The sequence below is a fragment of the Ovis canadensis genome, chromosome 12, assembly GCF_042477335.2.
Source record: "Ovis canadensis isolate MfBH-ARS-UI-01 breed Bighorn chromosome 12, ARS-UI_OviCan_v2, whole genome shotgun sequence".
NCBI classification, from domain to species: Eukaryota; Metazoa; Chordata; class Mammalia; order Artiodactyla; family Bovidae; genus Ovis; species Ovis canadensis.
This window is the reverse complement of record NC_091256.1, coordinates 48,212,359-48,240,263: the sequence shown is the minus strand read 5'-3', so window position 1 is coordinate 48,240,263 and position 27,905 is coordinate 48,212,359. Positions and strand designations below refer to the sequence as shown.

General features: G+C 33.7%; 1 protein-coding gene across 1 annotated transcript in view; it reads left to right on the top strand.

Moving 5' to 3' along the window:
• The window catches only part of KIFAP3 (kinesin associated protein 3), a 148,026-nt gene that overhangs the window by 14,792 nt on the left and 105,329 nt on the right, over positions 1-27,905 (top strand). The window contains exons 2-8 of the mRNA XM_069545614.1: positions 5,350-5,481; positions 11,654-11,808; positions 14,606-14,661; positions 15,231-15,372; positions 22,072-22,171; positions 23,566-23,690; positions 25,494-25,592. Coding sequence (XP_069401715.1) covers positions 5,350-5,481; positions 11,654-11,808; positions 14,606-14,661; positions 15,231-15,372; positions 22,072-22,171; positions 23,566-23,690; positions 25,494-25,592 — 809 coding nt within the window. The remainder of the gene's footprint in view (positions 1-5,349; positions 5,482-11,653; positions 11,809-14,605; positions 14,662-15,230; positions 15,373-22,071; positions 22,172-23,565; positions 23,691-25,493; positions 25,593-27,905) is intronic.

Below are 27,905 nucleotides of genomic sequence, written 5' to 3'. Positions count from 1 at the left end.
TCATGGCTGCAGTTACCATCTGCAGTGATTTTGGAGCCCAAAAAAGGAAAATCTCTCACTGTTACATCGTTTCCCCATCTATTTACCATGAAGTGTACCATGAATAGTGCCATGATTTTAGGTTGTTTTTTTTTTTAATGATCTTAGTTTTTTGAATGTTGGGTTTTAAGCCAACTTTTTCACTCTCCTTTTTCACTTTCATCAAGAGGCTCTTTAGTTCTTCACTTTCTGCCATAAGGGTGGTGTCGTCTGCGTATCTGAAGTTATTGATATTTCTCCTGGCAATCTTGATTCCAGCTTGTGCTTCATCCAGCCCAGCATTTTGCATGATATACTCTGCATAGAAGTTAATTAGCAGGGTGACAATATACAGCCTGACATACTCCTTTCCCTATTTGGAACCAATTGTTTCATGTCCAGTTCTAACTGTTGCTTCTTGACCTGCATATGGACTTCTCAGATGGCAGGTAAGATGGTCTGGTATTCCCATTTCTTGAAGAATTTCGTATATTTTGTTGTGATCCACACAGTCAAAGGCTTTGGTGTAGTCAATAAAGCAGAAGTAAATGTTTTTCTGGAACTCTGTTGCTTTTTTGATGATTCAACGGATGTTGGGAATTTGATCTCTGGTTCCTCTGTCTTTTCTAAGTCCAGTCTGAACATCTGGAAGTTCACAGTTCATGTACTCTGAAGCCTGGCTTGGAGAATTTTGAGCATTACTTTGCTAGCGTGTGCAATGAGTACAGTTGTGTGGTAGGTTGAACATTCTTTGGCATTGCCTTTCTTTGGGATTGGAATGAAAACTGACCTTTTCCAGTCCTGTAGCCACTGCTGAGTTTTCCAAATTTGCTGGCATATTGCATGCAGCACTTTCACAGCATCATCTTTTAGGATTTGAAACACTCAACTGGAATTCCATCACCTCCACTAGCTTTTTTCATGGTGATGCTTCCTAAGGCCCACTTGATGTTCCATTCCAGCATGTCTGGCTCTAGGTGAGAGATCACACCATCGTGATTATCTGTGTCATGAAGTTCTTTTTTGTATAGTTCTGTGCATTCTTGCCACCTCTTCTTAATATCCTCTGCTTCTGTACTGTTTATGTACTTTATTGTGCCCATCTTTGCATGACATGTTCCCTTGGTATCTCTAATTTTCTTGAAAAGATCTCTGATCTTTCCCATTCTATTGTTTTCCTCTATTTCTTTGCATTGATCACCGAGAAAGGCTTTCTTTTCTCTCCTTGCTATTCTTTGGAACTCTGCCTTCAGATGGGTGTATCTTTGGTTTTTCTCCTTTGCCTTTAGTTTCTCTTCTTTTCTCAGCTATTTGTAAGGCCTCCTCAGACAACCATTTTGCCTTTTTGCATTTCTTTTCCTTCGGGATGATCTTAATCACTGCCTCCTGTACAATGTCACGAACCTTCATTCATAGTTCTTCAAGCACTCTGTCTGTAAGATCTAATCCCTTGAATCTATTTGTCACTTCCACTGTATAATTGTAAGGGATTTGATTTAGGTCATACCTAAATGAATGGTCTAGTGCTTTTCCCTACCTTCTGCAATTTAAGTCTGAATTTGGCAATAAGTTCATGATCTGAGCCATAGTCAGCTCCTGGTCTTTTTTTTTTTTTTTTTTTGCTGACTGTGTAGAGCTTCTTAAGGTGCTACAAATAGTAAATCAGGTAATTCCAATAATGGGCTAAATTATTTCTCACCTGATTGATGAATTCCAAGTAATTGGAAGTTCATTCTCTTGATTGTTAAATATCTGTCATCATTATGAATGACATGTTAAATTCAGTTAGGAAGTTTGCTTTTAAGATAAAATTATTCATTTTGTGGTGATAATACAAGTATATATTTTGATGTGGCACATTGCTATGGTAAAAGCAAATTATTTATAGACATAATTCATGATTGTGCCCAAACAAGCTGGAATATTTTACTAACCAAAATAGAATTTGAAACTGTGGTTATCAATTGAAAAATGTTTATATTGTACATAAATACAGAGCGACTGAATTATAAAATGTTTTGAACCTTTAGAAAAACTATTTTGTAAATCAGCCAAATGTACTGCTGCGGTTTGTGAGGGAATCCTGTAAATTTTGTGCAGTGTAAGTTAGAAATAAAGAATCAAGGTGTTCAACAAATAGGAGTCTCTGGAATTTGAGAATATGAAGTATTAAAGACAAGGTTTTTTTTTTAATTTACTTATGGCTGCACTGGGTCTTTATTGCTACGTGCAGGCTTTCTCGAGTTGAGGTGAGCGAGGACTATCCTCTAGTTGTGGTATATGGGCTTCTCAGTCCAGTGGCTTCTCTTGTTGGTGGAGCACAGGTTCTAGGCACTCGGACTTCGTTAGTTGAAGCATGTGGGCTTAGTAATTGCGAGTTGCTGGCTCTAGGGCACATGGGCTTCAGTAGTTGTGGCTCATGGGCTCTAGAGTGTGCAAGTTTCAGTAGTTGTGGCACACAGGCTTGCTTAGTTACTCCAGAGCGTGTGGAATCTATCAGATCAGGGATCTAACGTGTGTGCCCTGCATGGGGAGGCAGATTCTTAACCACTCCGCCACTAGGGAAGTCCTGTGGTAAATTGTTACTGTATTTTTAATACACACAATGTTTATAGCATGAACTTAGTTTGTAATATGTGTATTTTATATATTCAGTGGTAGTGCAAAGGGGAACAGGAAAGAAGTTTATTCTACCTATAATCTCCGTCAGCCCTCATACTGATATAAACAATTAGTACTTGTATCACTCTTATGTCAGTTGCTATTAAAATATAGTTTCAGCCCACCAAATTGCTACCGTAAGCCTTTTCTTTAAGGAAATTCTAGAGCTAACATTCTCTGGTTATATATGTATAGATAGGAAAATGTCTGGATGTATGTGTGCTGAAATCGTAACAATTGGTTTCTCCAGGGTTTTTTGGTTTATTTTTTCTTTTTGCTAATTTATGTGTTCTGTTTTTCTCTACAGTAAACAAATTGTACTAGTGGTAAATAAATAAATAAAATTAGTTTCTTTAAAATACGTGTACAAAAGAAACCCCCCAAACTGAAAAGGAATAGTGAAGTTCTTTAAACTATTTCATTTCCTTGGGAAAGGCAAAATATCAAACCAAAGGATAACCATTATGCTTTTCTGTCAGTTGTTAATATGTAGAAGACCCACGTTGAAAGCGTATTATGAGGTTGCTCTTAGGATCTGCAATTATGTTTTATCCTATGATTCTCTTCTCCTGAATACAGTTACCACCTCCTGTTTAAGTTCGGTACTGGGGTTGGTCTCCATCTCATCAGGAAGGGAATAACTGTTTCTCTTTATAGTGAAGATAGTTTCTTTAGTGCTATATTAACATTTGTTTTTTAGCTGTACTTGCTTACTGTCTTGAATTCCTGTGGTTCCTCTAGCTTTTGACTGCTAGCTTGAATTTACATGCATTTATCTTACCTTTTAGAAGCTGTACCATTCTCTTTAACGTGTATGTATATATCTGTGTGTGTGTATTATATATATATATACACATCCATATTTTTCTAATTCTCTGTTTTTTACTGGCATCCCTAGTTTCTGCTTTTATTTTTTATATCTGGATATCTTTCTGTCAGTTAGTTTAGTTGCTGACATACCTAGAGTTTAGCTTCTGTATATTTGATTTCTGTCTCTACACTTGACTGTTAATTGTTGTTCTAATATAGATTACAGAACCAAAGTGATGTCTCTGCTTTTTAATACACTGTCTAGGTTTGTCATAGCTTTTCTTCCAAGGGGCAAGTGTCTTTTAATTATATGGCTGCAGTCATCATCTGCATTGATTTTGGAGCCCAAGAAAATAAAGTCTGTCACTGTGTCCATTGTTTCCGCATCTTTTTACCATGAAGTGATGGGACTGAATGCCATGATCTTAGTTTTTTGAAAGTTGAGTTTTAAGCCAGCTTTTTTTACTCTCTTCTTTCACCTTTATCAAGAGGCTCTTAAGTTCCTCTTAAGAGGGTAAAGCTCTCTAGCCTTACCTTTTAAGGCTTACCTCGGTAGCCTTGTTGTAATAAAGAATTCTGAAATTCTGTCAGTTGTTAATATGTGGAAGACCCACTTTGAAAGTGTTAGTATGAGGTTGCTCCTAGGATCTGCAGTTATATTTTATCCTTATGATTCTCTTCAATTGGATTCAGTTACCCCCTTCTATGTAAATTCAGTACTGGGGTTGCTGAACTGAAGTAAAAAGTTATTTTAAAATTACATTAAAATATGCATAATAAGTCAGTTATTCCTACTGAAGAAAAAGTTTTGAGTTTCTGATTTTTGGAATTTAAGATGTTATCATATTTCTCTTCCTTCCCATTAGGTTAAAAGATCCCACTGTGCAGATAACCAGCTCTGATTACAGTGAGAAATTTTACTTGCTTCCATTGCAGTCTCTTCAGTCTCTTTTAATAAAACTTGTTTTATCTGCTGCTAAAGTGACCAATAGCAAGTAGTGATTACATTTGTGACAACACGGATGGACCTGGAAGATATTATGATTAGTGAAATAAGTCAGGCAGAGAAAGACAAATACTCTGTGTTTTCACTTATATGTAGAATATAAAATAAAACAAATGAACAAGTATAACAGCATAAAAACAGACACTGAGATACAGATAAACTAGAGGTCACCAGAGGGGAGAAGTGTAAGAGGAGAGCCAAAATAGGTGAAGGGAATTAGTAGATACAAACAACTTACAATAAGGGACAAGGATGTAATGTACAACACAGAGATTATAGCTTGCTAATGTCACTATAATTTTGGACACATGACTATAGAATATAACCTGTAAATTCTCTTTTGTTATACAATTTGTACGTGATTTAGGTACTAATTCAATTTATATAATTATGTTAATTGATAACAGTATTATTTTGCAATTTGGATAATTTCTTCATGTCCTTCTGTGATACAGTTAATGGGTTAACTATTGAGCAGGTTAATTTTTTTTTAATATAAATTTTGGGGCAGCTGCCTTTGGTTTTAAATTGCTGACTTTCAATTGAGGTTATTCTCTCCACAACCATTTTAATTTTTTTTTTTACTCACTGGCTATTATGCATGATTCTTTGGATAAATGCATTTTTTTTTCAGAGCTCTTCATAAAGGTACTTTCTGCAAGACCAAGAATTATATGTATAACATAAGAGTTTATAAAATTGGAGAAAAAGGATTATTTCTTGGCCCAATTCAAGAGTAAATCTGATTTAAATGCATGTGTTAATGTAACACACATGCTTTTGGAACTAGGAGCTAGATAAACACCTGGATGTTTTGTGAGCTTTTAATTAGCTATCCTGTTTTTCTTTTATAGGAAAGTTAAAGGAGGAAATATCGATGTACATCCATCAGAAAAAGCACTTATTGTTCAATATGAAGTGGAAGCTACCATTCTTGGAGAAATGGGGGATCCCATGTTGGGAGAACGAAAGGAATGCCAAAAAATGTAAGTTTTCTTCATTTGTGCATATTTGAAAGTGGTAAACCTTATACAAAGTTTGTAGAAATCTGATGTTATTTGAATTTGGATAGATAATGAATGACTCTGGCATTCCTCTCAACCTACATTATCTTAGTGAAGCAGAGACTATATTAAACTATAAATATAGAGTATATTCCAGAGAAAATCATGTTTATGAACTTAATTGGAACCTAATGAAAAATGCCTGTTCTTATTAATCCCATTTTATAAATGCATATAGTAGAATATGACTTGTGAAATCAATGATAAGAGATATGTTTATGTTAGACATTTTAGCCTAATTTAGCAAGTTTGTATTTTAGCTGATTCTTTCTTCCCTGAAATTACAGAAAGGTATATGACTTCTAGAATTCACAAATGGGACATGTACCTTGAATTCATCCCTTAAAAATCCAGCCATCTGAAAGATGTTAATAGTAGGACAAGTGTTTTCTGACTCAGTGAATTGACCTTAGATCTCCCAGTATTCTACACACTTTCCTTTCTGCTTTTGTAGTACTTTCAGGAGTCCCTTGGGAACTGGCCTTTTTCATTTGTCTTCAGTTGTGCTGGCAATGATCTTGCACTCTTGCCATAGTTTTGTAGAAGTAGAAAGGGTCTGAGATCACCTAATATTGTTTCCCAACTTTCTTCCCTGCAGAAAAATATTAAAAAGTTGGTATGTTTTGGTATATTCGATTCAGTACATAGTGTAGAATATAATGTAGTTATATTATATAGTTATATATAACTATATATATATTATATATATATTATAATATATAACTATAATATATTATAATATATACTATAATATATTACAGTATAATATATTATAACTATATATATTATATAGTTATATTATATAGTTATATTATATAGTGTAGTTATAATGTAGTTAAGTATAGTCAGGATACTAGGAGTGCATATGATGTTATTTAGCTCACTGAGAAGCACCACAGCTTAAATGCATAGCAGTGGTTCTCAACTGGTTAGAATTTTTTTCCTCAGGGAACATTTTGGTTGTCATACTGGAAGGTGCTATTGTTATCTAGTGGATAGAGGCTGAGGTGCTGCTAAGCATCCTACTATGCACAAAATAGCCACCTGCTAAGAAAAAACTATTTGGCCCCAAACTTTAATTGTGCTTCAGTTAAGAAACTTTATTGCACAGCAACCTGAAAAGAGAAGCTACCAACTGTCTTAAGATCTCTAGTCTGTCTTCTTATTTGGGTTAGAAGGACACTACATTTCATAGATAGTTCTTTAAACATAAACAAGTCCTGCGATAATCCACTAGATTGAAGAGATACACACATGTATACACACATACTTAATGCTGTAGATTTTAACTCACATGCTCAGTTTTTTGTATTCTGTCACACTGTCTTCCATTTGTGTGTTTGTGATTGCTGCCTAAATTTTATGCATATTGAAAAAATATGAAATCTCTTGATATTTTTATTCATTTGATTTCCAAAGAAAAGCTAGCAGATTAGGGGTCTTTGCCTTTAGAACCTCATGCATCCACATTTCGTAAGTGAAATTTTTTTAGTTTCTTAGTAGTGTAGTAGTAGCCTTATTCAACCAGTGAGAACTGGTGGTTGTTATTTGAAATGAAAATAAGTGAGAATTGTAGTTATTGTTTGAAAATCTGCAGGTGCTCAAGACAAGGGATATATTCACTAAAGAGTCAGCCACCTGGAAAGAGTTACTATAGACTCACTAGAGTAAGTGGATTTAAACATCAGTAAGGGAGGAAAAACCTCTGTTACCCAACTTTGTGATAGTCATCCTTGGTCACTCAAGATTTGGAGAGGAGTATTATTGTGAGACCAGAAGGAGAATATGATTTGTTAATAGTTCAAGAGGATTTATCAATGACGATGGCTAGGGTGAGGGTTTTGAGGGAGAAACTCATAGTTTGAGATAGATGTGAAATTAAATCATTAAATTTCATTTAATGCAGTGGCAGTCAGTGCTATGACTCAGCTCCAAAAGATGTATTTCATTCTCCCTTATTGGATAAAGGAATATATAAGCCCACCTTGAACAGAATCCCAGGTTTCTGAATATTTCTGAGAAACCTATGGTTATGATCTGAAAATAACATGCACATTTTTTATGAGTTTTTTGTGTTCTTAATAGGCATGGGATGCCTATGAAGATTATTTTTTTGATTAAAGAAATAATCAGTAAACGTATAGCTAGTCATATATATTTGACATTAAATCTTAGTCATATATATATATTTGTCTCTTTTAGTAAGGGAAGGATTTAGGACAAAAATGTACACACTAAAAGAACAGAGTCTTTCTATTACTTGGAAAGATGATGATGAATTAGATTGTTTATATATATAGTAGAAAATCTAAAATTGATTTTAAAAGGTCTGCTTTATTAAATCAAAATACTACTTACAGACCTATTAAATGTTCAAAGTCTAAAACACTAGTAGCACTAGATGCTGGTGAGGATGTAGAACAACAGAAACTCACTCATTGCTAATGAAAATATAAAATGTAACAGCTACTTTGGAAGGCATTTTGGCAGTTTCTAAGCTAAACATACACTTACCATATGATCCAACAGTTTTGCTCTTAGATATTAACCCAAAATGAGTTGAAAATTTATGTCCACACGAAAACCTGCACGTGAATCTTAATAGCAGCTTTATAACTGTCAACAGTTGGAAGCAACCAAAATATCCTTCAGTAGGCAAAAGAGTAAGCAAACTGCGTTGCATCCATATAGTCAAGTATTATTCAGCACGAAAGGAAATCAACCATCAAGCAATGAAAAAACATAGAGGAACCTAAATGCATATTACTAAGTGAAAGAAGCCAGACTGGAAAGGTTATATACTGTATGATTCCAACTCTATGACCATCTAGAAAAGGCAAAACTGAAGTAAAAGTAGATTAGAGGTTCTTAGGGGTTATGGCGTGGGGAAGGGGAGAATATGTGGAACATAGGGCATTTTTAGGGTATTTCAAACTATTTTGTGTGTGTGTGAAATTAGGCATTTGTTCAAGCTCACAGAACTATACACTGCAGACTGCACCCTAATGTAACTGTACACTTTAGTTAATAGTATGTCAAAATGATTCATCAGTTATGACAAAGTTACCACAAGATGGTGATAATAGAAGAAACTGTATTGAGGGAGGGTGGTGGGGACATATATGGTGACTCTACTTTCTGCACTATTTTTCTGTAAATCTGAAACTCTTCTGAAAAAGACTAGCAAGAAAATTTCCAAAATTATATTTATAGAATTTCTACCATGCCTGTTCTCAATCAGATTTATGGAAACTCAAGATTTCTCAGTTCCTTGTTAAAATTAAACATGGAGAGGTCTTTTGAGAGGTTTTCTCAGGATGAATTCTTCTTTATATTTTTACTTCCTGATGTGCAGCTAAAATTATACAAAAGTATTCTGTAGTTTAAAAGACTTAAAAGGTAGGAAGTTAAAAAACCAAATAAATTATAGAAAAAACTAAAATAGAGAGACAGAGTACTGCTAGGATTCTTGTTGCAGACCATAGAAACCTCTCCAGCAAAGTCAAGCATAAAAGGAATGTATTCAAAGCTGTACGGTAGCTTATCAAATCCTGAGAGGACCAGATTTGGGGATGACTGTATAACTGGGAATAATATTCAAATCACTTTACTAGACTTGTTTCAGGGGAGAGCACCTGTATCTGAATAATGACTTCAGAGATGCTGAGTGCAGGACATTTTTCTAAGGTCTCTGTCCCTGTCGCCTCTTTTTCTAAGGTCTCTGTCCCTGTTGCCTCTAATACCTTCAGTTTCTCCCAAACTTAGCCATCTTCAGTTCATTCGCTCAGTCATGTCCACCTCTTTGTGACCCTATGGACTGCAGCACACCAGGCTTCCCTGTCCATCACCAACTCCCGGAGTTTACTCAAACTCATGTCCATTGAGTCAAGGATGTCATCCAACCATCTCATCCTCTGTCATCCCCTTCTCCTCCTGTCTTCAATCTCTCCCAGCATCAGGGTCTTTTCCAATGAGTCAGTTCTTTCACATCAGGTGGCCGAAGTATTGGAGTTTCAGCTTTAGCATCAGTCTTTCCAATGAATATTCAGGACTGATTTCCTTTAGGATGGACTGGTTTGATCTCCTTTCTGTCCAAGGGACTGTCAAGAGTCTTCTCCAACACCACGGTTAAAAAGCATCAATTCTGTGCTCAGCTTTCTTTATAGTCCAATTGTCACATATATACATGACTACTGGGAAAACCATAGCTTTGACTAGATGGACCTTTGTTGGCAAAATAATGTCTCTGCTTTTTAATATGCTGTCTAGGTTGGGAATAACTTTTCTTCCAAGGAGCAAGCATTTTTAAATTTCATGGCTGCAGTCACCATCTGTAGTAATTTTGGAGCCCCCTAAAATAAAGTCTCTCGCTGTTTCCATTGTTTCCCCATCTATTTCCCATGAAGTGATGGAACCAGATGCCATGATCTTAGTTTTCTGAATGTTGAGTTTTAAACCAACTTTTTCACTCTCCTCTTTCACTTTCATCAAGAGGCTGTTTAGTTCTTCTTCTCTTTATGCCATGAGTGTGGTATCAGTCCTGAATATCCATTGGAAGGACTGATGCTAAAGCTGAAACTCCAATACTTTGGCCACCTGATGCAAAGAACTGACTCATTTGAAAAGACCCTGAAGCTGGGAAAGATTGAAAGCAGGAAGAGAAGGGGATGACAGAAAATGAAATGGTTGGATGGCATCACCGACTCAATGGACATGAGTTTGAGTAAACTTTGGGAGTTGGTGATGGACAGGGAAACCTGGCATGCTGCAGTCCATGAGATCGCAAAGAGTCAGACACAACTGAGCAACTGAACTGAACTGAACTGTGGTGTTATCTGCATAGCTGAAGTTATTGGTATTTCTCCCGGCAACATTAATTCCAGCTTGTGCTTCATCCAGGCTAGCATTTCTCATGATGTACTCTGCATATAAGTTAAATAAACAGGGTAACAGTATACAGCTTTGACATACTCTTTTCCCAATTTGGAACCAGTCTCTTGTTCCATGTCCAGTTCTAACTGTTGCTTCTTAACCTGCATACAGATTTCTCAGGAGGCAGGTCAGGTGGTCTGGTATTCCTATCTCTTGAAGAATTTTCCACACACACACACACACACACACACACACACACAGAAACAGTCAAAGGCTTTAGCATAGTCAGTAAAGCAGAAGTAGATGTTTCTCTGGAACTCTCGCTTTTTCAATGATCCAGCGGATGTTGGCAATTTGATCTCCAGTTCCTCTGCCTTTTAACTAAGCCATCTTCACTAGCGATCTTCACTAAGAAGTATTTCAGCACTGTGGCTCCTTTCTTTTGTCTCTCTTTTTGAATCTAAGCCTTGCATGAGTGCATCTGCTTGCGAGAATCTCTTGCCACCAGTTTGAGTCTTCACCCTGAACCTAATTTTTTGTCCTTATAGCTTTCTTTGTTGTCATGAATCCATGTAAATTGGCAATTGCTTCCAGATTTTGAACAACCTTTTCTTATTCATCTTGCAGTGAATTTCCTGGACTAAATTAAAAAGGAGGAAGAACCTGTTTGTTTTTTTTTTAATGTACTGACAAATATAACTATATTCATTTGTTCCTCAGCATTCCTCATATAAGTCTTAAAATGCATCCTACTTTTTTTTTCCTTCTGCATAATTTCCATCAGAATAATCAAATCTGAATATGTTAATATTGTATTCTGTCCTTAACTGAAAACTATGACTGTGAATATGGTCAAGAAAATGATTTATTTTTGTCACTGTGGATTTTCATATCTAATAATTAAAAACTTTATATGATATAAATATATGCATATGACATCAGAAAGACTGTTTTATAACTGGTCTCTGGATATGCTATCCTCCCTAGATGAGTCAGATATAGACTTTACCATTCCTTTTGTTATCTCGTTTGTCCAATTTGAAGAAAATCATTGTTTTGCATTTTTTTCTAAGTCTAGCTATATCTTATACTTTATTACATGTTACTAAAAGAGACTATGTCAGGTACATTAAATATTTTATAAATTATTTAAAAGAAGTACTGTTTAAATTGTTACTTACTTTAATAATAACTGAGTTGGAAAATTCTGATTTGCCTGCAGTATCCGTCTTAAAAGTCTCAATGCCAACACAGATATAACTTCCCTGGCACGGAAGGTGGTTGAGGAATGTAAACTCATTCATCCCTCAAAGCTAAATGAAGTGGAACAGTTGTTGTACTATCTCCAGAACCGCCGTGATTCAATGTCAGGAAAAGGTAAGTAGAAGAACAACTAAATTTTTAACGCAAAACCATAGCAAAAACCACCTCAATATTGTAAGTAATTAGCCTCCAATTAAAATAAATTAATTAATTTAAAAATGAAAAAAAAACAAAACCAGAGTTGTTTGACTGTAGTTTGTACTTTTGATATTTAAATGGTGATGGTTTTTTTGTTGTTGTTGTTAGTGCTATGACTAAGTGAATGAAAGAATAAACAAACATACTAGTATTCCAGGCTTACAAAATGATCTATTTTGTACCAAGTGTGTGTGTGTGCATGCGCACATATGATAAAATAAGGAATAAAAAAGCAAATATCTTTCATATTGATTCTGGAATAATAAAAAGAGAGAATTGAGGCCTGGAAACCTGTTTTCTCCACCCGAGCAACTTATTTATATTTTCTATATTTCTTATTGACAATTAATTGATAATTTGGATTACTAAAGTATTTAAGTGTTAAAATACTTGTGGTATGCATATGTTTTGTGAATCTTTCTTAGGAAAACTTACCTTTTCATTGCCAAACATCTCTATTGTTACTATTCTTCTATCTTTAATTGCCTCATAAAAGAATAAATTCATTAAACTTAGAGCTAAGTAATTGATTATTTATAGAAGACATTTTCCAATGTCCAAGCTCAAAACAAAAGTACAGGTATTTAAATGGAAAGTTATCTCAGATTAATCAGTGGTTACTTATTCCATTTCATAGTATTTATTAATGGACAGTCCATGGAGTCGCGAAGAGTTGGACACAACTGAGCAACTTTCACTTCACTTCACTTATCAAGTTTACATATATCTTTCTTTTCATTCCTAAGTTCTATTATATGGTACCCTTGACATAGCTTATACTTCAGTTTTGATTGTATTAAGTAGAAAAAAATGAAAGAGAAAATTTATTTGCACTTTTAAAAAAATTAAGCAGTCATTTCTCTCCATCCATAGCAAATAAAATGCCTTGTGCCTAATATGTACTTTTATTAGTTAGCCTTGTATACAGTATATAGCACACATTATATGATCAGTATGTATTTGTTGAATGAATTGAATAGCTGTGAATTTATTTAAAAACAAAAATAAGCATTTTGAACTTGATTATTTCCAACTGCATAGCTGGCACTCCAACTACTTAGTTGTATACCTATTAATTATTAATAATAAGTGCTATAAGTAAAATATTATCAAAAATTTTTAACTACTTTGTGATAGACTATTTCTGTAATGGTGTTACTGGATGATAAAAGATAATATCTTCAATAAGTTAAGTTGAAAATCAGAAAATAAATCCTGTGCTTTTAAGATGTGTCTGTTCCTACTGTAGGTTGTACAATATAATTAAAATTAATCTTTCCTAATGCTACTGTGCTGAAGTACTGAAGTCGCTCAGTTGTGTCTGACTCTTTGCAACCCCAGGGATTGTAGCCTACCAGGCTCCTCCCTCCATGGGATTCTCCAGGCAAGAGTACTGGAGTGGGTTGCCATTTCCTTCTCCAGGGGATATTCCCGACCCAGGGATGGAACCCAGGTCTCCCGCATTCCAGGGAGATGCTTTAACCTCTGAGCCACCAGGGAAGCCCTTAATACAATTCTGAGGACATTTGTAATAAAATAAAATAATATCTTTAATGAGAACCCTTTCACTGAGTTTTCAAGATAAATCAGTCTTCTTACCTCCTTCCCCAGAAATTAAAGTAATATGAGGAAATTTTCATATTATCATAAATTCAAATCATTGTTACTTTATATAGATACTAATGTTTGGAGACATATATGAAATGCTATGCTATAGCATATATACATTTATTTTTAGAAATGATTCTATGTTCTTTCTTTTTACCTGATATTCACTATTTCAAAGCCAGAAACCTAGCCCTAAAGGTGGTTAAAATAAAATTATAGTAGTTTTTGATTATATGATTCTTTACCATAAGTCTTTTTTTTCTTTATTCATTAAAACTACTGTCATAATAAGTTATCTGTTTGAGGAAAAATCTAGCTGTTGAGAAAACATAACTTTGTTTAGAATGGCTACCTTCCTCCAAAAACAATCAGGATTAATTCCTGTCATATGTAAAGCATTTGCTAATTTTAGAATCAAAAATTTGATATTACTTGAACTTATTTTAATGTACAGTCATTGCTTATGTTTTTGATCCAGATCAGATCAGTGAAGCATTTTTTAATTTTCTTTTTAGAATACGAAGTTCTGCTGTTAGTCAAATAATTCAACATAACAAATGACTCAGAGTTATATTCACCACCATTAATGTCTCTTTAATCCATTTGGGAGCAAGTGAGGATTAAATTAGCACAAATATTAAACATTTGCCTTTTAATTTATGGAGCTAATTTTGTTTAAAAAATCAGCAACTGATTTTTAAAATTTTAAAATTTTAGTCTTTTTATTACCTAATTCATTAGTTTTTGATTTTCTCATTCTCACCTTAAATGTGAATTAGGAAAAAAAAAGAAAAAATAGATTTTTTGCTTCTTGTTGGCAAGTCTAGGTATTTACATGCCTAACTGTTAAACAATGAGGAAGCTAAATTGCGACGTAACGTAACTTGGAGATTATTTATATATTTTATTAAACTCTCCTGGATATCCTCATTAGAACAAATGTATTATAGATGAGCATTTTTTATACATTGGAAAAAGATTACCTCATAAATTACTCATTTTAAGATCCCTAGCTTAGCTAGAATTAAACTCAGCTGCTGAAAATAAAAATTAGCCAGAAATCCAAAATCCTGGTTCTTCTCATTAAAACAAAATCTTTTTACAGAAAAAAAGGAGAAGTCAAGCAAGCCTAAAGATCCACCTCCTTTTGAAGGAATGGAGGTAAGACTGTATTTTTATATATTAGAGAACTGATTGTAAGGTAATGCTTTTACCATCAGTAGTTCCTATAGTTACATTAGACAAGTGTGGAATTTTTAGAAGTGGTTGAACTTAAAGTTCCCCAAAAAGATAGAAAATAAATATTTAATAAAGGAAAAAATTATTGGGTATGTTTTTTAGACAATTTATTTTGATAAATTGTGAAAAGTATTAGCTATTCTAATTGCAGTGTGTTTTAAAATAGTGTTTAATATATTATGGTAGATACTATTTCACATTACATTTAAGATACTTTATTAATATAAATAGGCCAATTTTAGAGTTTGTTTACATCCCGTTTTTATCATATGGTTTATGACTATTTTCATATTGAAGTTCCATCACCCAAAGATCTAATCTCTCCCGGTACAAAAAGATTGCTACTATGTACAAAAATATTGCTACCATGAGTCCTTTGAAAACTTGTCTCATTATCGAGAGCAATATATTGATCACAAAATATTCCTTTGACAACTCTTTTGAGCCCTGCTGTTCTTTTAGAGTACTTCCTTCCTCTTCCTTTGTTTCAGATTGATGAAGTTGCTAACATAAATGACATGGATGAGTACATTGAGTTATTATATGAAGATATTCCTGACAAGGTTCGGGGTTCTGCTTTGATCCTACAGCTTGCTCGAAATCCTGATAACTTGGAAGAACTACTACTGAATGGTAGAATTTATGGACTTATATCTATAAATATTTAAAGTTTAAAATTATTGTGAATATGATTTTTAAATTATTATAATAGAGAGGTAAGCTAAAATTATTTATATCAAACTTAGGAATGCAATTGTTTTCCAGCTCTTTATTACTTCCCTTCTTACTCAAATTTCTTAACATGTGGGCATAATGTTTAAATATTCTCTGGAGAATGGACAAATAATTTAAACAAGAAAAATAAAGTCTTAATGGTACTGTTTATTTTCTTCTATTCTGGAAGACTTTTTATTCTTTCAATTAGGATATAAAATCAGACTTTTGACAATTGCTCGTGTATGCTTTCATTAAATTACAGTTAATATTTTTTAAACAGCACAGCCCAAAATAGTACTCTTTTAAATTTCATTTAGCTTGACTTTGATGCCATGTATTTGCTTTCTTTTCACTAGAAGTGCTAGGTAATAAAAAAAAAAAAAAAGGAGATACAATACTCTTAAAACCTTCTTTCTCATTTTTACCACTATAGAATACCACTATAGAATTATTATAATTTTCTGATTATACTTTAGCCAAAATTAAAATATAGAAGATATCATTATGATCTAATTTCTGTTACATGATAATACCTTTTTATCTATTGTCAAACTCCTTTTATGGAGCTGGTCCAGCGTACATCAGTACTTTCTAGCTTGGACAAAATATCCTGGGATCTATCCAGAGAGTCATAGGATATTACCAATATTCCAGTTAGGAAATTTGTACATTTAAAATATTTTCTAAATTGTGCAACTCATATATTCATATATTCTTTTTAAGAAATTAGAGTATTACAGATAAAACCCCTTTGACCATTACTCTATAATCTGTTAGGAATTTGGAATTCATTCTTCCAGATCTTTTCCACACTTTTACACATAATATATATAGAGGATTTTTTTCCTGTGTTAAAATATAGAGTGAATTTTTATGTTAATTATATCATACTTCTTACTTGGTAATTTTTTCTCCATGTAGTAATGTTTTGAGATTACATGCATATAGCTACATACAGTGTTAATTAGTTTTGAACTACTTTTGATTATTGTATTTTATGAAGTTATATACATATTCTTTAGCCATTCCCCTATTGATGGTTATTAGACTTTAAAATTAGGTCTCAAAATTTCCAAATTTTCCAATAGGAAACTTCAGTGAACATCTTTGTTCTTATTTATATATACAAACCAGGGGGTTTTTTAGTGTGTACACAGAAACAAAAGTTATACAGAAATACAGGTCGTAATGTCTTAGGGATATTGTTGAATTGTCCTCCAAATTGTTTATGCCACTGTATATCCAGACCCATGGAATATGAAGGCTGTAAAACTTAAACATTTTTGCCTTTGTGTTGTTGCTAACAAACAGTACCTCTTTGGTTTAAGTTGTATTTACCTGATTTCTAATGAGTTCGATCTTTTTCTCATGTCACTAGACTTTTGGAATTCCTACCCTGTAGAGCTTGTATTTATACATACATGTGAATATATGTATATTTACATATAAATATACATTTTTTAATATATGTATATATATATAGTCATCCCTCAATATCCACGGGGGATTGACTCCAGGGCCTGCCAAAGATACCAAAATCTGCAGATATTCAGGTCTCATAGTTGGTCCTCCATATCCATTTCTTCTATATCTGTGGATGCAACCAATCGTGGATCATGTATAGGTTACCGTTGAACAACATGAGTTTGAACTGCCAGGTCGACACATGCATACATAAATTTAAGTCCATGTTCAAGTATAAATGGACCTGTGTGCAGTTCAAACCCATGTTGTTAAAGTGTCATCTATTGATATATATCCTTTTTCTTTTATGTACTTAGAAATAGTTACTTTCAGTCTATTGTCTTTTTTTTTCCCTTGACATATCTTTTTCCATTCTTTAACTGTCACCCTTTTTGTGTATTTGAATTTGAAGTGTTTTTGTTGGATTGGATATAGAGTTGGGTCATATTTTTTAATACATTTGAATAATCTTCCTTTTGATTGGCATGTTTATTCTATTTACCATTAAAATAATTACTCATAAAGTGGGATTGTCATCTAACATTCTGTTTGCTTTCTGTTTATCTTGTTTTGATCTTCTGTCTCTCCATGACTGCCTTCTTTTATGTGAAATATTGTCTTGTATTCCATTTTAATTCTTTTGTTATTAATTTACTATTATGTGTTTTCCTGAATTAACTTTCTTAGTAGTTACCCTGGGATTACAGATACCAACTTAAGTTTTAAAAATCTAGTTTAACTTAATGCCAATATAATTTTAATAGTCCATAAAACCTTTTTTTCAGTATACTTCCCACCCCACATCTTTATACTATTAATTCATACATATTACATCTGTATATATTATCAGCCTGTCAGCAAGAAATATAATTATTGATATATGCATTTTAAAATCAGAAGAAAATAATACAGTCAAAAATATGTTTATAATGTCTTTTAGATACAGAGAAAGTTACACACTCTAATGTCCTTGTACTTCAGCTTGATGGAATCTCTTTTATATTTCTCATAATGCTAACAACAAATTGTCAAAGGTTTTTTGTTTTGTTTTGTTTTGTTTAGTAATTTGACTATGTCATCCCTCTGGCTTTATGTCTCTGTGGTTTCTGATGTGAAACCAGCTGTTAATCTTATTGAGGACCCTTTGAACATGTTGAATTGATTTTCTCTTGCTACTTTCAGTGTTTCCTTTGCCTTTGGCTTTTGCCCGTTTGGCTGTGGAATCTTTGTAATCCAACGGACTGTAGCCCACCAGGCTCCTCTGTCCATGGAATTCTCCAGGCAAGAATACTGGAGTGGGTAGCCATTCCCTTCTCCAAGGGATATTTCTGACCTTGAGATCAAACTCAAGTCTTCTACATTTGCAGGCATATTCTTTACCTTCTGAGACACCAGGGATGCCCTCTGATGTGTTTAAGTGGTAATATCTTTTAGCTGATCTTGCTTGGAGTTTGTGGAGCTTCTTGGATATGCAGATTGTTTTTCATCAGATTTAGAAAGTTTGGGCCATTATTTTCATAAGTATTTATTCAGCTCTTTCCTCTGTATATACTCTTCTCTTGGGACTCCCATGTTAGTAAGCTTGTTGAGGTCATATAGGTCTTTGAAGCTCTCTTAATAGTTTTCAGTTTTTTCCCTTTCTGTTCAAGACTGGATAATCTTAATCAACTTGCCTTTATACTTGTTGATTTTTTTTTCTAATTCTCATCTGTAGTTAAGACCTTGTAATGACTTTTTCATTTTAGAGGTTGAACTTTGCAACTTCAGAATTTCTGTTTGGTTCATCTTGTATTATTTGTATCTCCTTATTGATATTCTTTGGTGAGACAGCATTCTCATACCTTCTCATATTTCCTTTAATTCTTTAGACATGATTTCCTTTAGTTCTTTAAATATATTTATAGTGACTTAAAATAATTTTAAATCTTTGACTCATAAATTCAGAATGTGAGCTTCCTCCTGGATTGTTTGTATTCAGTGCTATATTCCTTGAGTTTGGGATATACTGTCCTTTTTTCTTTGTATGCATTATATTTTTGTTATTGTTATTGAAATAATATTGTAGCAACTCTGGAAATCAGAATTCCACTCCCTTCTGGGCTTGTTATTTTTACTGTTTGTTTTTTTAATGATTTTCCTGGATTACTTGTATAAAGTCTGTATTATTTGTCCGTGCAATCACTGAAGCCTCTGCTCAGTTTAGTGGTAACTAATGATTTGATAGAGATTTCTTTAGATGCCTGGAACCAAGTATCCTAACCTTTGCTGAGGGGCTCTGGGTATGAACGTATGGGCAGGAGGATGTCTTCAGTGCTCAAGCAAGTAGTTTACAAACCTTAGCCTTTAATTGCTGCTTGAATATTGTGTCAGGGTTGGGTAGAAATGAGAGATTAGGCTTTTTTAGGGCTTTCCCTGACATGAGGCCATTCCTGCACATGTGCCTGACCATCTGGAGTACCAGGAATATGTTGGAGGCTTTCAAGACCCTGTGAATATATTATTTCCCAGTTTTTCTTTTCAAAGTGTTTTGGTCAGCCTCTTGTTAATTCCAGTTGGCTAGGCTGCTGCACGTAGCTGTAATGTTGCTACTAGTAGTTTTCAGCAAATGCCCTGGTACTAAGGTTGTTTATAAGAGCAATCTCTGAGTCAGGTTAAATAAAGCAAACCCATAGAAATGGAGCTTTTCAGCAAGCGTCCTGATGTGTCAGGTATTGATAATTCACCAGAGTGCGGACCTAGGGGAGGACCACACTGCTCGCTCTCCTCCAGTTGCTGCTGGGCTACTGTTTTTCACAGATATGGTGCTCTTGGTTTTCTTTTTTTTTTTTTTTTTTGCTCTTGGTTTTCAAAGTTTCCACAAAGTTGCATGGAGGGAATGGAACCAGGGCAAGTTGAAATGGCAGAGTTCACTGTTTTTACCAAGTCAGTCTGTTTCTCAGATAAATTCTTCTCAAGTTGTCACAAAACTACTTAATTTCCAGATCTAAAAAAATTTGATTTTGAAAAGTTCTACCAGTATTATATTTGCTTATGGAGGAGTGGATTTTCTGGAACTACTGTTCCAGAAGTGCTTGGCCCTGGAATTCATTTTTGTTGAAAGTGAGCAGTAGAGGTGTAATTTTATTTTATTCCATGTTTTATAGCCAGTTATTCCAATGTACTTTTTGAATACTCCTTCTTTTCCCAAAGATTTGAAATGCCTTTTCTATTATTAATATAGGCCAGCCATTCTTTTACTCAGTAGATACTTCTTGAAAGCTTATTCTGTGCCAGGTACTGCTCCGATATATTCATAGGTGTGTTTTGATACTCTATTTTCTTTTCTATTGATCTATTTGATCATTTCCGTTCCAATATCATACTAGTTTTGATACGTTTTGTTTTGTACTTTGACTAGAGTTTTAGAATAAGTAGGAGACATGTTCCAGGGAGTTGATTTTTTTTTTTTGAAAGTGTTGTTGCTGGTCTTATACATTTTGTTATATATTATTTAGCAATCACTTTATTATATTCTCTAAGAAAATCATAATGAAATTTTAATTATGATTACATTCAACTTATAAATTAATTTGGGGTTTATTTTAATATTTTGTAAGCTTTCTATTTTCTTCTGGTTTATTTCATTACCTGTAAATAATTCCTATAGCTATAGGTTTTTTTAGACATTTTTCTATTCCTCAGTAAAGAAAAATGTTAAATTCATGACATTATAGCACATCATTTTCCAAAGTATATTCTAAGAAGTACTGAATCCTCTGGATTAATAATGATGAAATGCCTTTGGTAATACAGGATTAAACAAAGCTAAACCAGGTCTTTATTAAGACTTTTTAAAGCTTTTACATATTGTCTATTTATTTGACTTCAGAATAATTTTGTTCAAGGCCTGTATTATACCAGTGCTCTGGTATATATATATGAGTATGAATATGAATAATATCATAAAATGCTATTATGGGATATTTTTCAACTTGTAGAAAAAATTCCCCACTTAATGGATTACAATATATAGTGAATTCTTCTTGTTCCATAATGTGAATGGCCAGAAAGCTCAAATAAACTACTTTTATCATCATAATAAATACTGATAATACAGTTCACAATATATCCTACATGCCTATTATAGAAAGTTGAATTATGATCTCTATATAATACAGTTATTTCAGTTTTTAATGATTTTAAGTCAGTCATGAATAATACTAATTTGAAGGTAGTCGCATTACTGTATGTTTACTTAATGTATAGTAATTCTCATTAATCAGTTCATTAATTTTACCATTTTAAAGTGAGGGGCCTAACAGGGATGTTTATCAGTCTAGCCTGAAGTTTTGGGGAAGATTTTTTTGCTCTATTTTTGCCTGTTAGCATCAGCTTGACATGACATTAAAATATTAGACTTATTTTTCAGTTTATAAGTTTTGTTTGATTATTAATTTGCTTTAGTGAAGCTTGTGTTATCCTGCTATAAACTGCTCATTATTTTTTTAGACTTAAGCTAGTTTTTTTTTTTTCTTACAAATACATTAAATCAGATTTTAAAAACCTGGCCACTGCAGTTGCATATAGAAATGAAAATTAAGAATTAAATGGTTCTGTTCATTATTTATTGTCATTCATAGTACTCTTATTTTGTTACTTTGTTTAAATTATATTTTATTTTTCTGTTTATGATAATAGACTTAAAGTTGCATGTTGTGAGTTTTAGTATTTGCTGCTGCTAAGTCACTTCAGTCGTGTCTGACTCTGTGCGACCCCATAGATGGCAGCCCACCAGGCTCCCCCGTCCCTGGGATTCTCCAGGCAAGAACACTGGAGTGGGTTGCCATTTCCTTCTCCAATGCATGAAAGTGAAAAGTGAAAGGGAAGTCGCTCAGTCGTGTCCCACCCTTAGCATGGACTGCAGCCCACCAGGCTCCTCCATCCATGGGATTTTCCAGGCAAGAGTACTGGAGTGGGGTGCCACTGCCTTCTCCGAGTTTTAATATTGAAATTTTTAAAATAGCTTTCTGTGTTGGAAAGAAGCATCCTACTTTTTGTCCCAGTTCTACCTTAGCTTTGTTATTTATTGATAAGTAGACATTTAAAACCAATTACCCTTTCTATCAGAGTTGATTCTGAGTGATCATTTTTGTACGTCCCCTTTTTCTTTAGATACTGCCCTTGGTGCATTAGCAAGAGTCCTGAGGGAAGACTGGAAACAAAGTGTTGAGTTAGCTACAAACATAATATACATCTTTTTTTGCTTTTCCAGGTAAGTGTAAAAATTAGGAAATAAAAGTTCTAATATCTCTCTCTCTGTCTGTGTCATTGCTTTAAATAGTAGATCACTAGTGTTCTCAGTCTCCATATGTGTCTAACAGTGCTCTGCCTCTCAACTTCTATTTTTCATTCTCTGTCCCCTTTGTTGTTCTGTCTTTCTTTCAGTCTACATTCATCAAGCATGTGCATGTGCAGTAGGGTAATATAATGGTATAAATTTTAAGAGTTATGGGCTTTGGAAATAGACTCTCTGAATTTGAATCCAAATCCTGCTGTTTTAACCTCTGTGGTCTTAGTTACATAACTTAACCTTTCTATGCTCAATTTCCACATTTGTAATTTTAGAAAGTAATAGTAGCAGCCTCTTCAGATAGGTATTAGAAAAAAGCTTGACCTAGAGTAAGTGTCAGTAAGTGTTATTGTTTTATATATAGTTGACCCTTGAACAGCATGGGGTTGAACTGCACAGGTCCACTTGTATGTAGTTTTTTTCACTAAATATGTACCACCATACTATATGAAGGTACTAGTTGAATTTGTGCAGAACCACCAATATGGAGAACCCACTATAAGTTACATGTACATTTTTGATGACACAGAGGGTTGACCACCCCAGTCATTGCATGATTCAAGGGTCAGCTATCCTTGTGTATATCCACTATATATGTTTGCAGATGTGTTCCTGTTATGTATTCATGTATATCATTTATAGACATTTATTCTTTAGAAGGATGCTTATTGAGGCAATGTGAAAAGTTTCTGACTTTTCAGAAATTCTAGGGAATTTTTTACCTCTGTTCTAAAAATGTGCCAGCATTAGCAAAATAAAAATTTACTAAATAAGTACTCGGTTGAGTAAAGTGCCTAGGAAACATATAAAACCTGATTGTTAATACTTAACTAGTTTATTTCCTAGCATAAATAATAGTACCGTTATATTATTAGTTTTGTTCGGTGGTAGTCTGAAATTTTATTCTGAGGATATCTCAACTCGATGGATGTGAGTCTGAGTGAACTCCGGGAGTTGGTGATGGACAGGAAGACCTGGCGTGCTGCGATTCATGGGGTCGCAAAGAGTCGGACACGACTGAGCGACTGAATTGAACTGAACCTGAAATAGTTCAAATGGTGGTTAGTTGCAAAAACTCACTTTGTTCAATTTTTAACTTAAAAATTACTTCATTTCAAGTAAAGATTGTATTTTAAAATATATTTAAAGTAATCTCACAATTTCAAGTCTTCCTAGTATACTCTGGGTATGTTCATTTATTAAAATATGTATGTAAAGTCTGTTTTACATTGTTTGTACAGTGTTTATCCAAAACAGATTTCCTGAAGCCTCAAAATGTATTCCTTTAAATACATACTAAAAACTCTTCTTTAAAGCTTTTCTCAGTTTCATGGACTTATCACTCACTATAAAATTGGAGCTCTGTGTATGAATATCATTGATCATGAATTAAAAAGACATGAGCTTTGGCAAGAAGAACTTTCTAAGAAGAAGAAAGCTGATATCCTTTGAAGCAGCATTTCACTCCACTGCTGTTGCCTGTGAGCTTTGGATAGAGGGGATTTTGTTTTGTCACTCACATTACTTGGAAAAATGCAATAGTGTATTGAAGGTTAAGATGAAGATTGAAATTAACAGAATGAATATATTTTCATATATAGTTTTGATCTTTTTTTAACTTTGATTAGGTAATACGCTAGAGGAATAAATGATTGTTGTCCTGGATAACTGAATTTGTGAGTTTCTAAGTGGCTGTGCTATTATGTTCCCTAAGACCATTTAGTAAGCTGAAGTCTGGCTCACCACTGTTGGCCTATGTAGTTCTCTCTTTGAAATAAGGTAGCTTTGATTGGAATGAGTGTGACTTTGGTGAAGAACATAGTTTTAAATTCTATTTTTCTAATTAAGTATAAAAATTATTTTTAAAAATACATACAGATTTGAGATGCCTGTAGAATCATAGAACCCATGAAAGAAACGTTAATGTTTTCTGCAACTTCCTTACCAATGGATTATTAGTCTCTTCTTTGACATGTCACTGCTTATTCTTTAACTCATTCTGTGCTTTGGCATTCTACTCATTATAATGCTCTTTTGCCTAGTGTACCAAAGTCTACTTCCCAATAACTTCTATTCTTTGATTCTAGTCTTGCAAACTGAAGCAATATAGAATAAGGATATTCTCTTCAATATCCCATTTCTTATATTTAAAGATACTGATCATATTTCCTCTACAACTGTAATTCCTTTTTTTTTACAACTGTAATTTTTAATTGAAGGCCCAGACTTATTCATATGTGTCTTCATATGATATGTTTTGCAGATGAACAAGCTATATTGGTCACTTTCTTTTGAACCCAAAATTTATTGATCTCTTTTAAAAAATAAAAATATTGTTTTTGTTGTGTCCAATATCTCATGTTTTTACCTCCCCTTGGTGAGATCCCCAAGTCACTATAAAAATACACACACACACACACACACACACACACACAGATCTGACTTTTCTTAATTAGGATCTTTACAAGTTTAGAAATTTTCTGTGTGTGCTCTAAGTTTCTGACATCTAGATTGGTATTGACTTAACCCATGTGGATAACTTAATAATCCTAGAGGCCGTAGGTAATTTCTTGAGTCCCAAGTTTACTGAATGTACCTAAAATTTCCAAAAATTGAGGGGGAAACTGTGTTGTCATGCAAGTAACATTCAACAAAGGGGATGCTTTTGAATGCTTTGGTATCCTGAAGTCATACTGCAGTAACTAGTTATTTCTGCAGGTGTGCAGGGAACTGTTTGGGGTTATAAGATATAATTTTAAAATGTTTTTCTCTTGCTTTGGGATATTTTATTTTTGTATGTAGTCTGAAGAGGGTGCTAACAAGCTTTAGATCTAATCAACATCCTATGAATATACTAGACATCTGTCTGAAGTAGAATTCACAATCCTTATCAACTAAACCATTCTTTAAGGCTATAAACTTTTTGGTTCATGGACCCAGTTTTTAATCTGGTGAAAGTTGGAGACTTGTGCACATCTGTAAAATGCATACAATTTTTGAGGATTTATGTATTTGGTGAAGCCTTAACATGTGTTTACCCAAGGTCTGCAAGCACATCCTTGAACCCTAGGTTAAGAAGTTCTATTCTAACACAATTATTGTGCAGAGAAGAATATTTTAATTAAACTCTTGGTTGCAGAAAATAACTGGGTAAAATTGCACATAAAATTTAATAGTTTTTCATAGTGTTTTTCAGTAGGTTTACTTTGCTTCATTGAATATGGATGATCCTTAACTTGTTTACTTGATGAAGACCCTGAAAACCAAACCTTGAGAAAAGATTATGAAAAAACATTTAAAAAATACCAGGGGCTTGTGGTAAAACAGGAACAACTGTTACGAGGTATGAATACCTAAGCAATGAGAATGCAACAGAGTGCTTACTGTACATTTAGTTTGTTTTATGTTTGTCAGATGAATAAAGCTAATGTCAGAATAATTGAAAAGTCTGTGAATCTTAATGTGCTACAAAATCTTGTCTTTAGCATTGATATTAATGTTTTAAATTTCACTCCACTATCTTTCCACTGAAAGTCCCCATTTAGTTCTTAAATGTATAAATTACATTCTTGAAATTGTTTTGATCAGAAAGGGTTTTTTAATCCAATGTGTGACCTTTTCAGTAATAAGAATCTTCTTATATGGTGACAATTTTGTTACTTTCTTAGGAAACTGATGTAAAACTTTTCAAGATATATCTCTTTAATAAAAAATAGTCTCCTCTTTCTAGGGTTTGCTGAGAGATTTAACAGTTTAATAATATGATTTCTCAGCCATTGATAAGATGCAAAATCTTATATCATTTATAAGAAATTACTGCTTTGTAGCTGACTATTGGTTTTTTACCCAGCTTTTATTGAGATATAATTGACATAAAACAAATATTGTAAAAGTTTAAGGTATACAGTGTAATGGTTTGATACAAGTACATATAGCAAAATGTTCACCACGATAAGATTACTTAAAAAATCCTTCATCTCACATAATTACCATTCTGTTGTTGTTATGGTGAGAACAGTTAACATCTACTGTCATAGCACCATTCAAGTATACAATACATTATCTTTACCTGTGGTCACCATGCTATATATTAGGTCCCAGAACTTACTCATCTTGTAATTGAAAGTTTGATTTCTTTGAATACCACCTCTCCATTTCTGCCACAGTACAGCTTCTGGTAACCATCAGTTTACTTGTTTTTGTGAAGTCAAATTTTTTACATTCCACGTAAAAGCATATAAGTGAGAACCTACAGTGTATGTCTTCCCCTGTCTGACTTATTTCACTTAGCACGATGCCCTCAAGATCCAACTTTGTTGACTCAAATAATCAGAATATCATCCCTTTTTAGTAACAAATAATATCCTATTCTGTATATATATGTTACATATAACATATGTAAGTAATAACAGTATATATTTCATATATATTATCAGTTCAGTTCAGTTGCTCAATCGTGTCTGACTCTCTGCGACATGGACTGTAGCACGCCAGGCTTCCCTGTCCATCACCAACTCGCTGAGCTTCTCAGACTCATGTTCATCGAGTTGATGATGCCATACAGCCATCTCATCCTCTGTCATCCCCTTCTCCTCCTGCCTTCAGTCTTTCCCAGCATCAGGTCTTTTCCAAGGAGTCAGCTGTTTGCATTAGGTGGCCAAAGTGTTGGAGTTTCAGCTTCAGCATCAGTCCTTCCAGTGAATATTCAGAACTGATTTCCTTTGGGATTGACTGGTTTGAACTCCTTGCAGTTCAGAGAACTCTCAAAAGTCTTCTCCAACAGCACAGTTCAAAAGCATCAATTCTCTGGTGCTCAGATTTCTTTATGGAATGTATATTATATTTTATATAAATGTGTATTTCACATCAACTCTATCCATTCATCTATCTATAGACACTAGGGTCGCTTCCATATTTCAACTGTTAGGAATAACGCTGGAGTAAACATGGGAGTACAGATCTGTCTTTGAGATCATGCTTTTATTTCCTTTGGATGTATACTCAGAAGTAGGATTGCTGGATCATATTGTAGGTCTGTTTTTAACTTTTTGATGAACACCATATTGTTTTCCAGAGTGACTGAACCCAATTTATGTTCCTTTCAACAGTACATCAAGGGTTCACTTTTGTCCACATCTTGCCAGCATTTATCTGTTGTCTTTTTGATAATAGCCGTTCTGACAGGTGTGAGGTGTTATCTCAGTGTAGTATTGATTTCATTTGCTTGATGATTAGTGATGTTGAGCATTTTTCATATGTCTGTTGGCCATCTGTATGTGTTATTGGAAAAATTTCTATTCAAATCCTCTGCCCATTTTTTAAATTGAGTTTGATTTTTTGATGTTTAGCTGTGTGTGATATGTTTTGGATATTAACCTCTTATCAGATATGTCATTTGCAAATATTTTCTCTCATTCAGTAGGCTGCCTTTTCATTTTGTTAATAATAGTATCCAGTGGTGTGTAAAATTTTTTTAGTTTGATGTAGTCAGATTTGTTTGTTTTTACTTTTGTTTCCCTTACCTTCAGAGACATATTCAAAAAATTATTGTTAAGGTTGATGTTATAGAGCATCTTGCCCATGTTTTCTTCTAGGAGTTTTATGGTTTCAGGTCTTATATTTAAGCCTTTAATCTATTTTGAGTTTATGTATATGG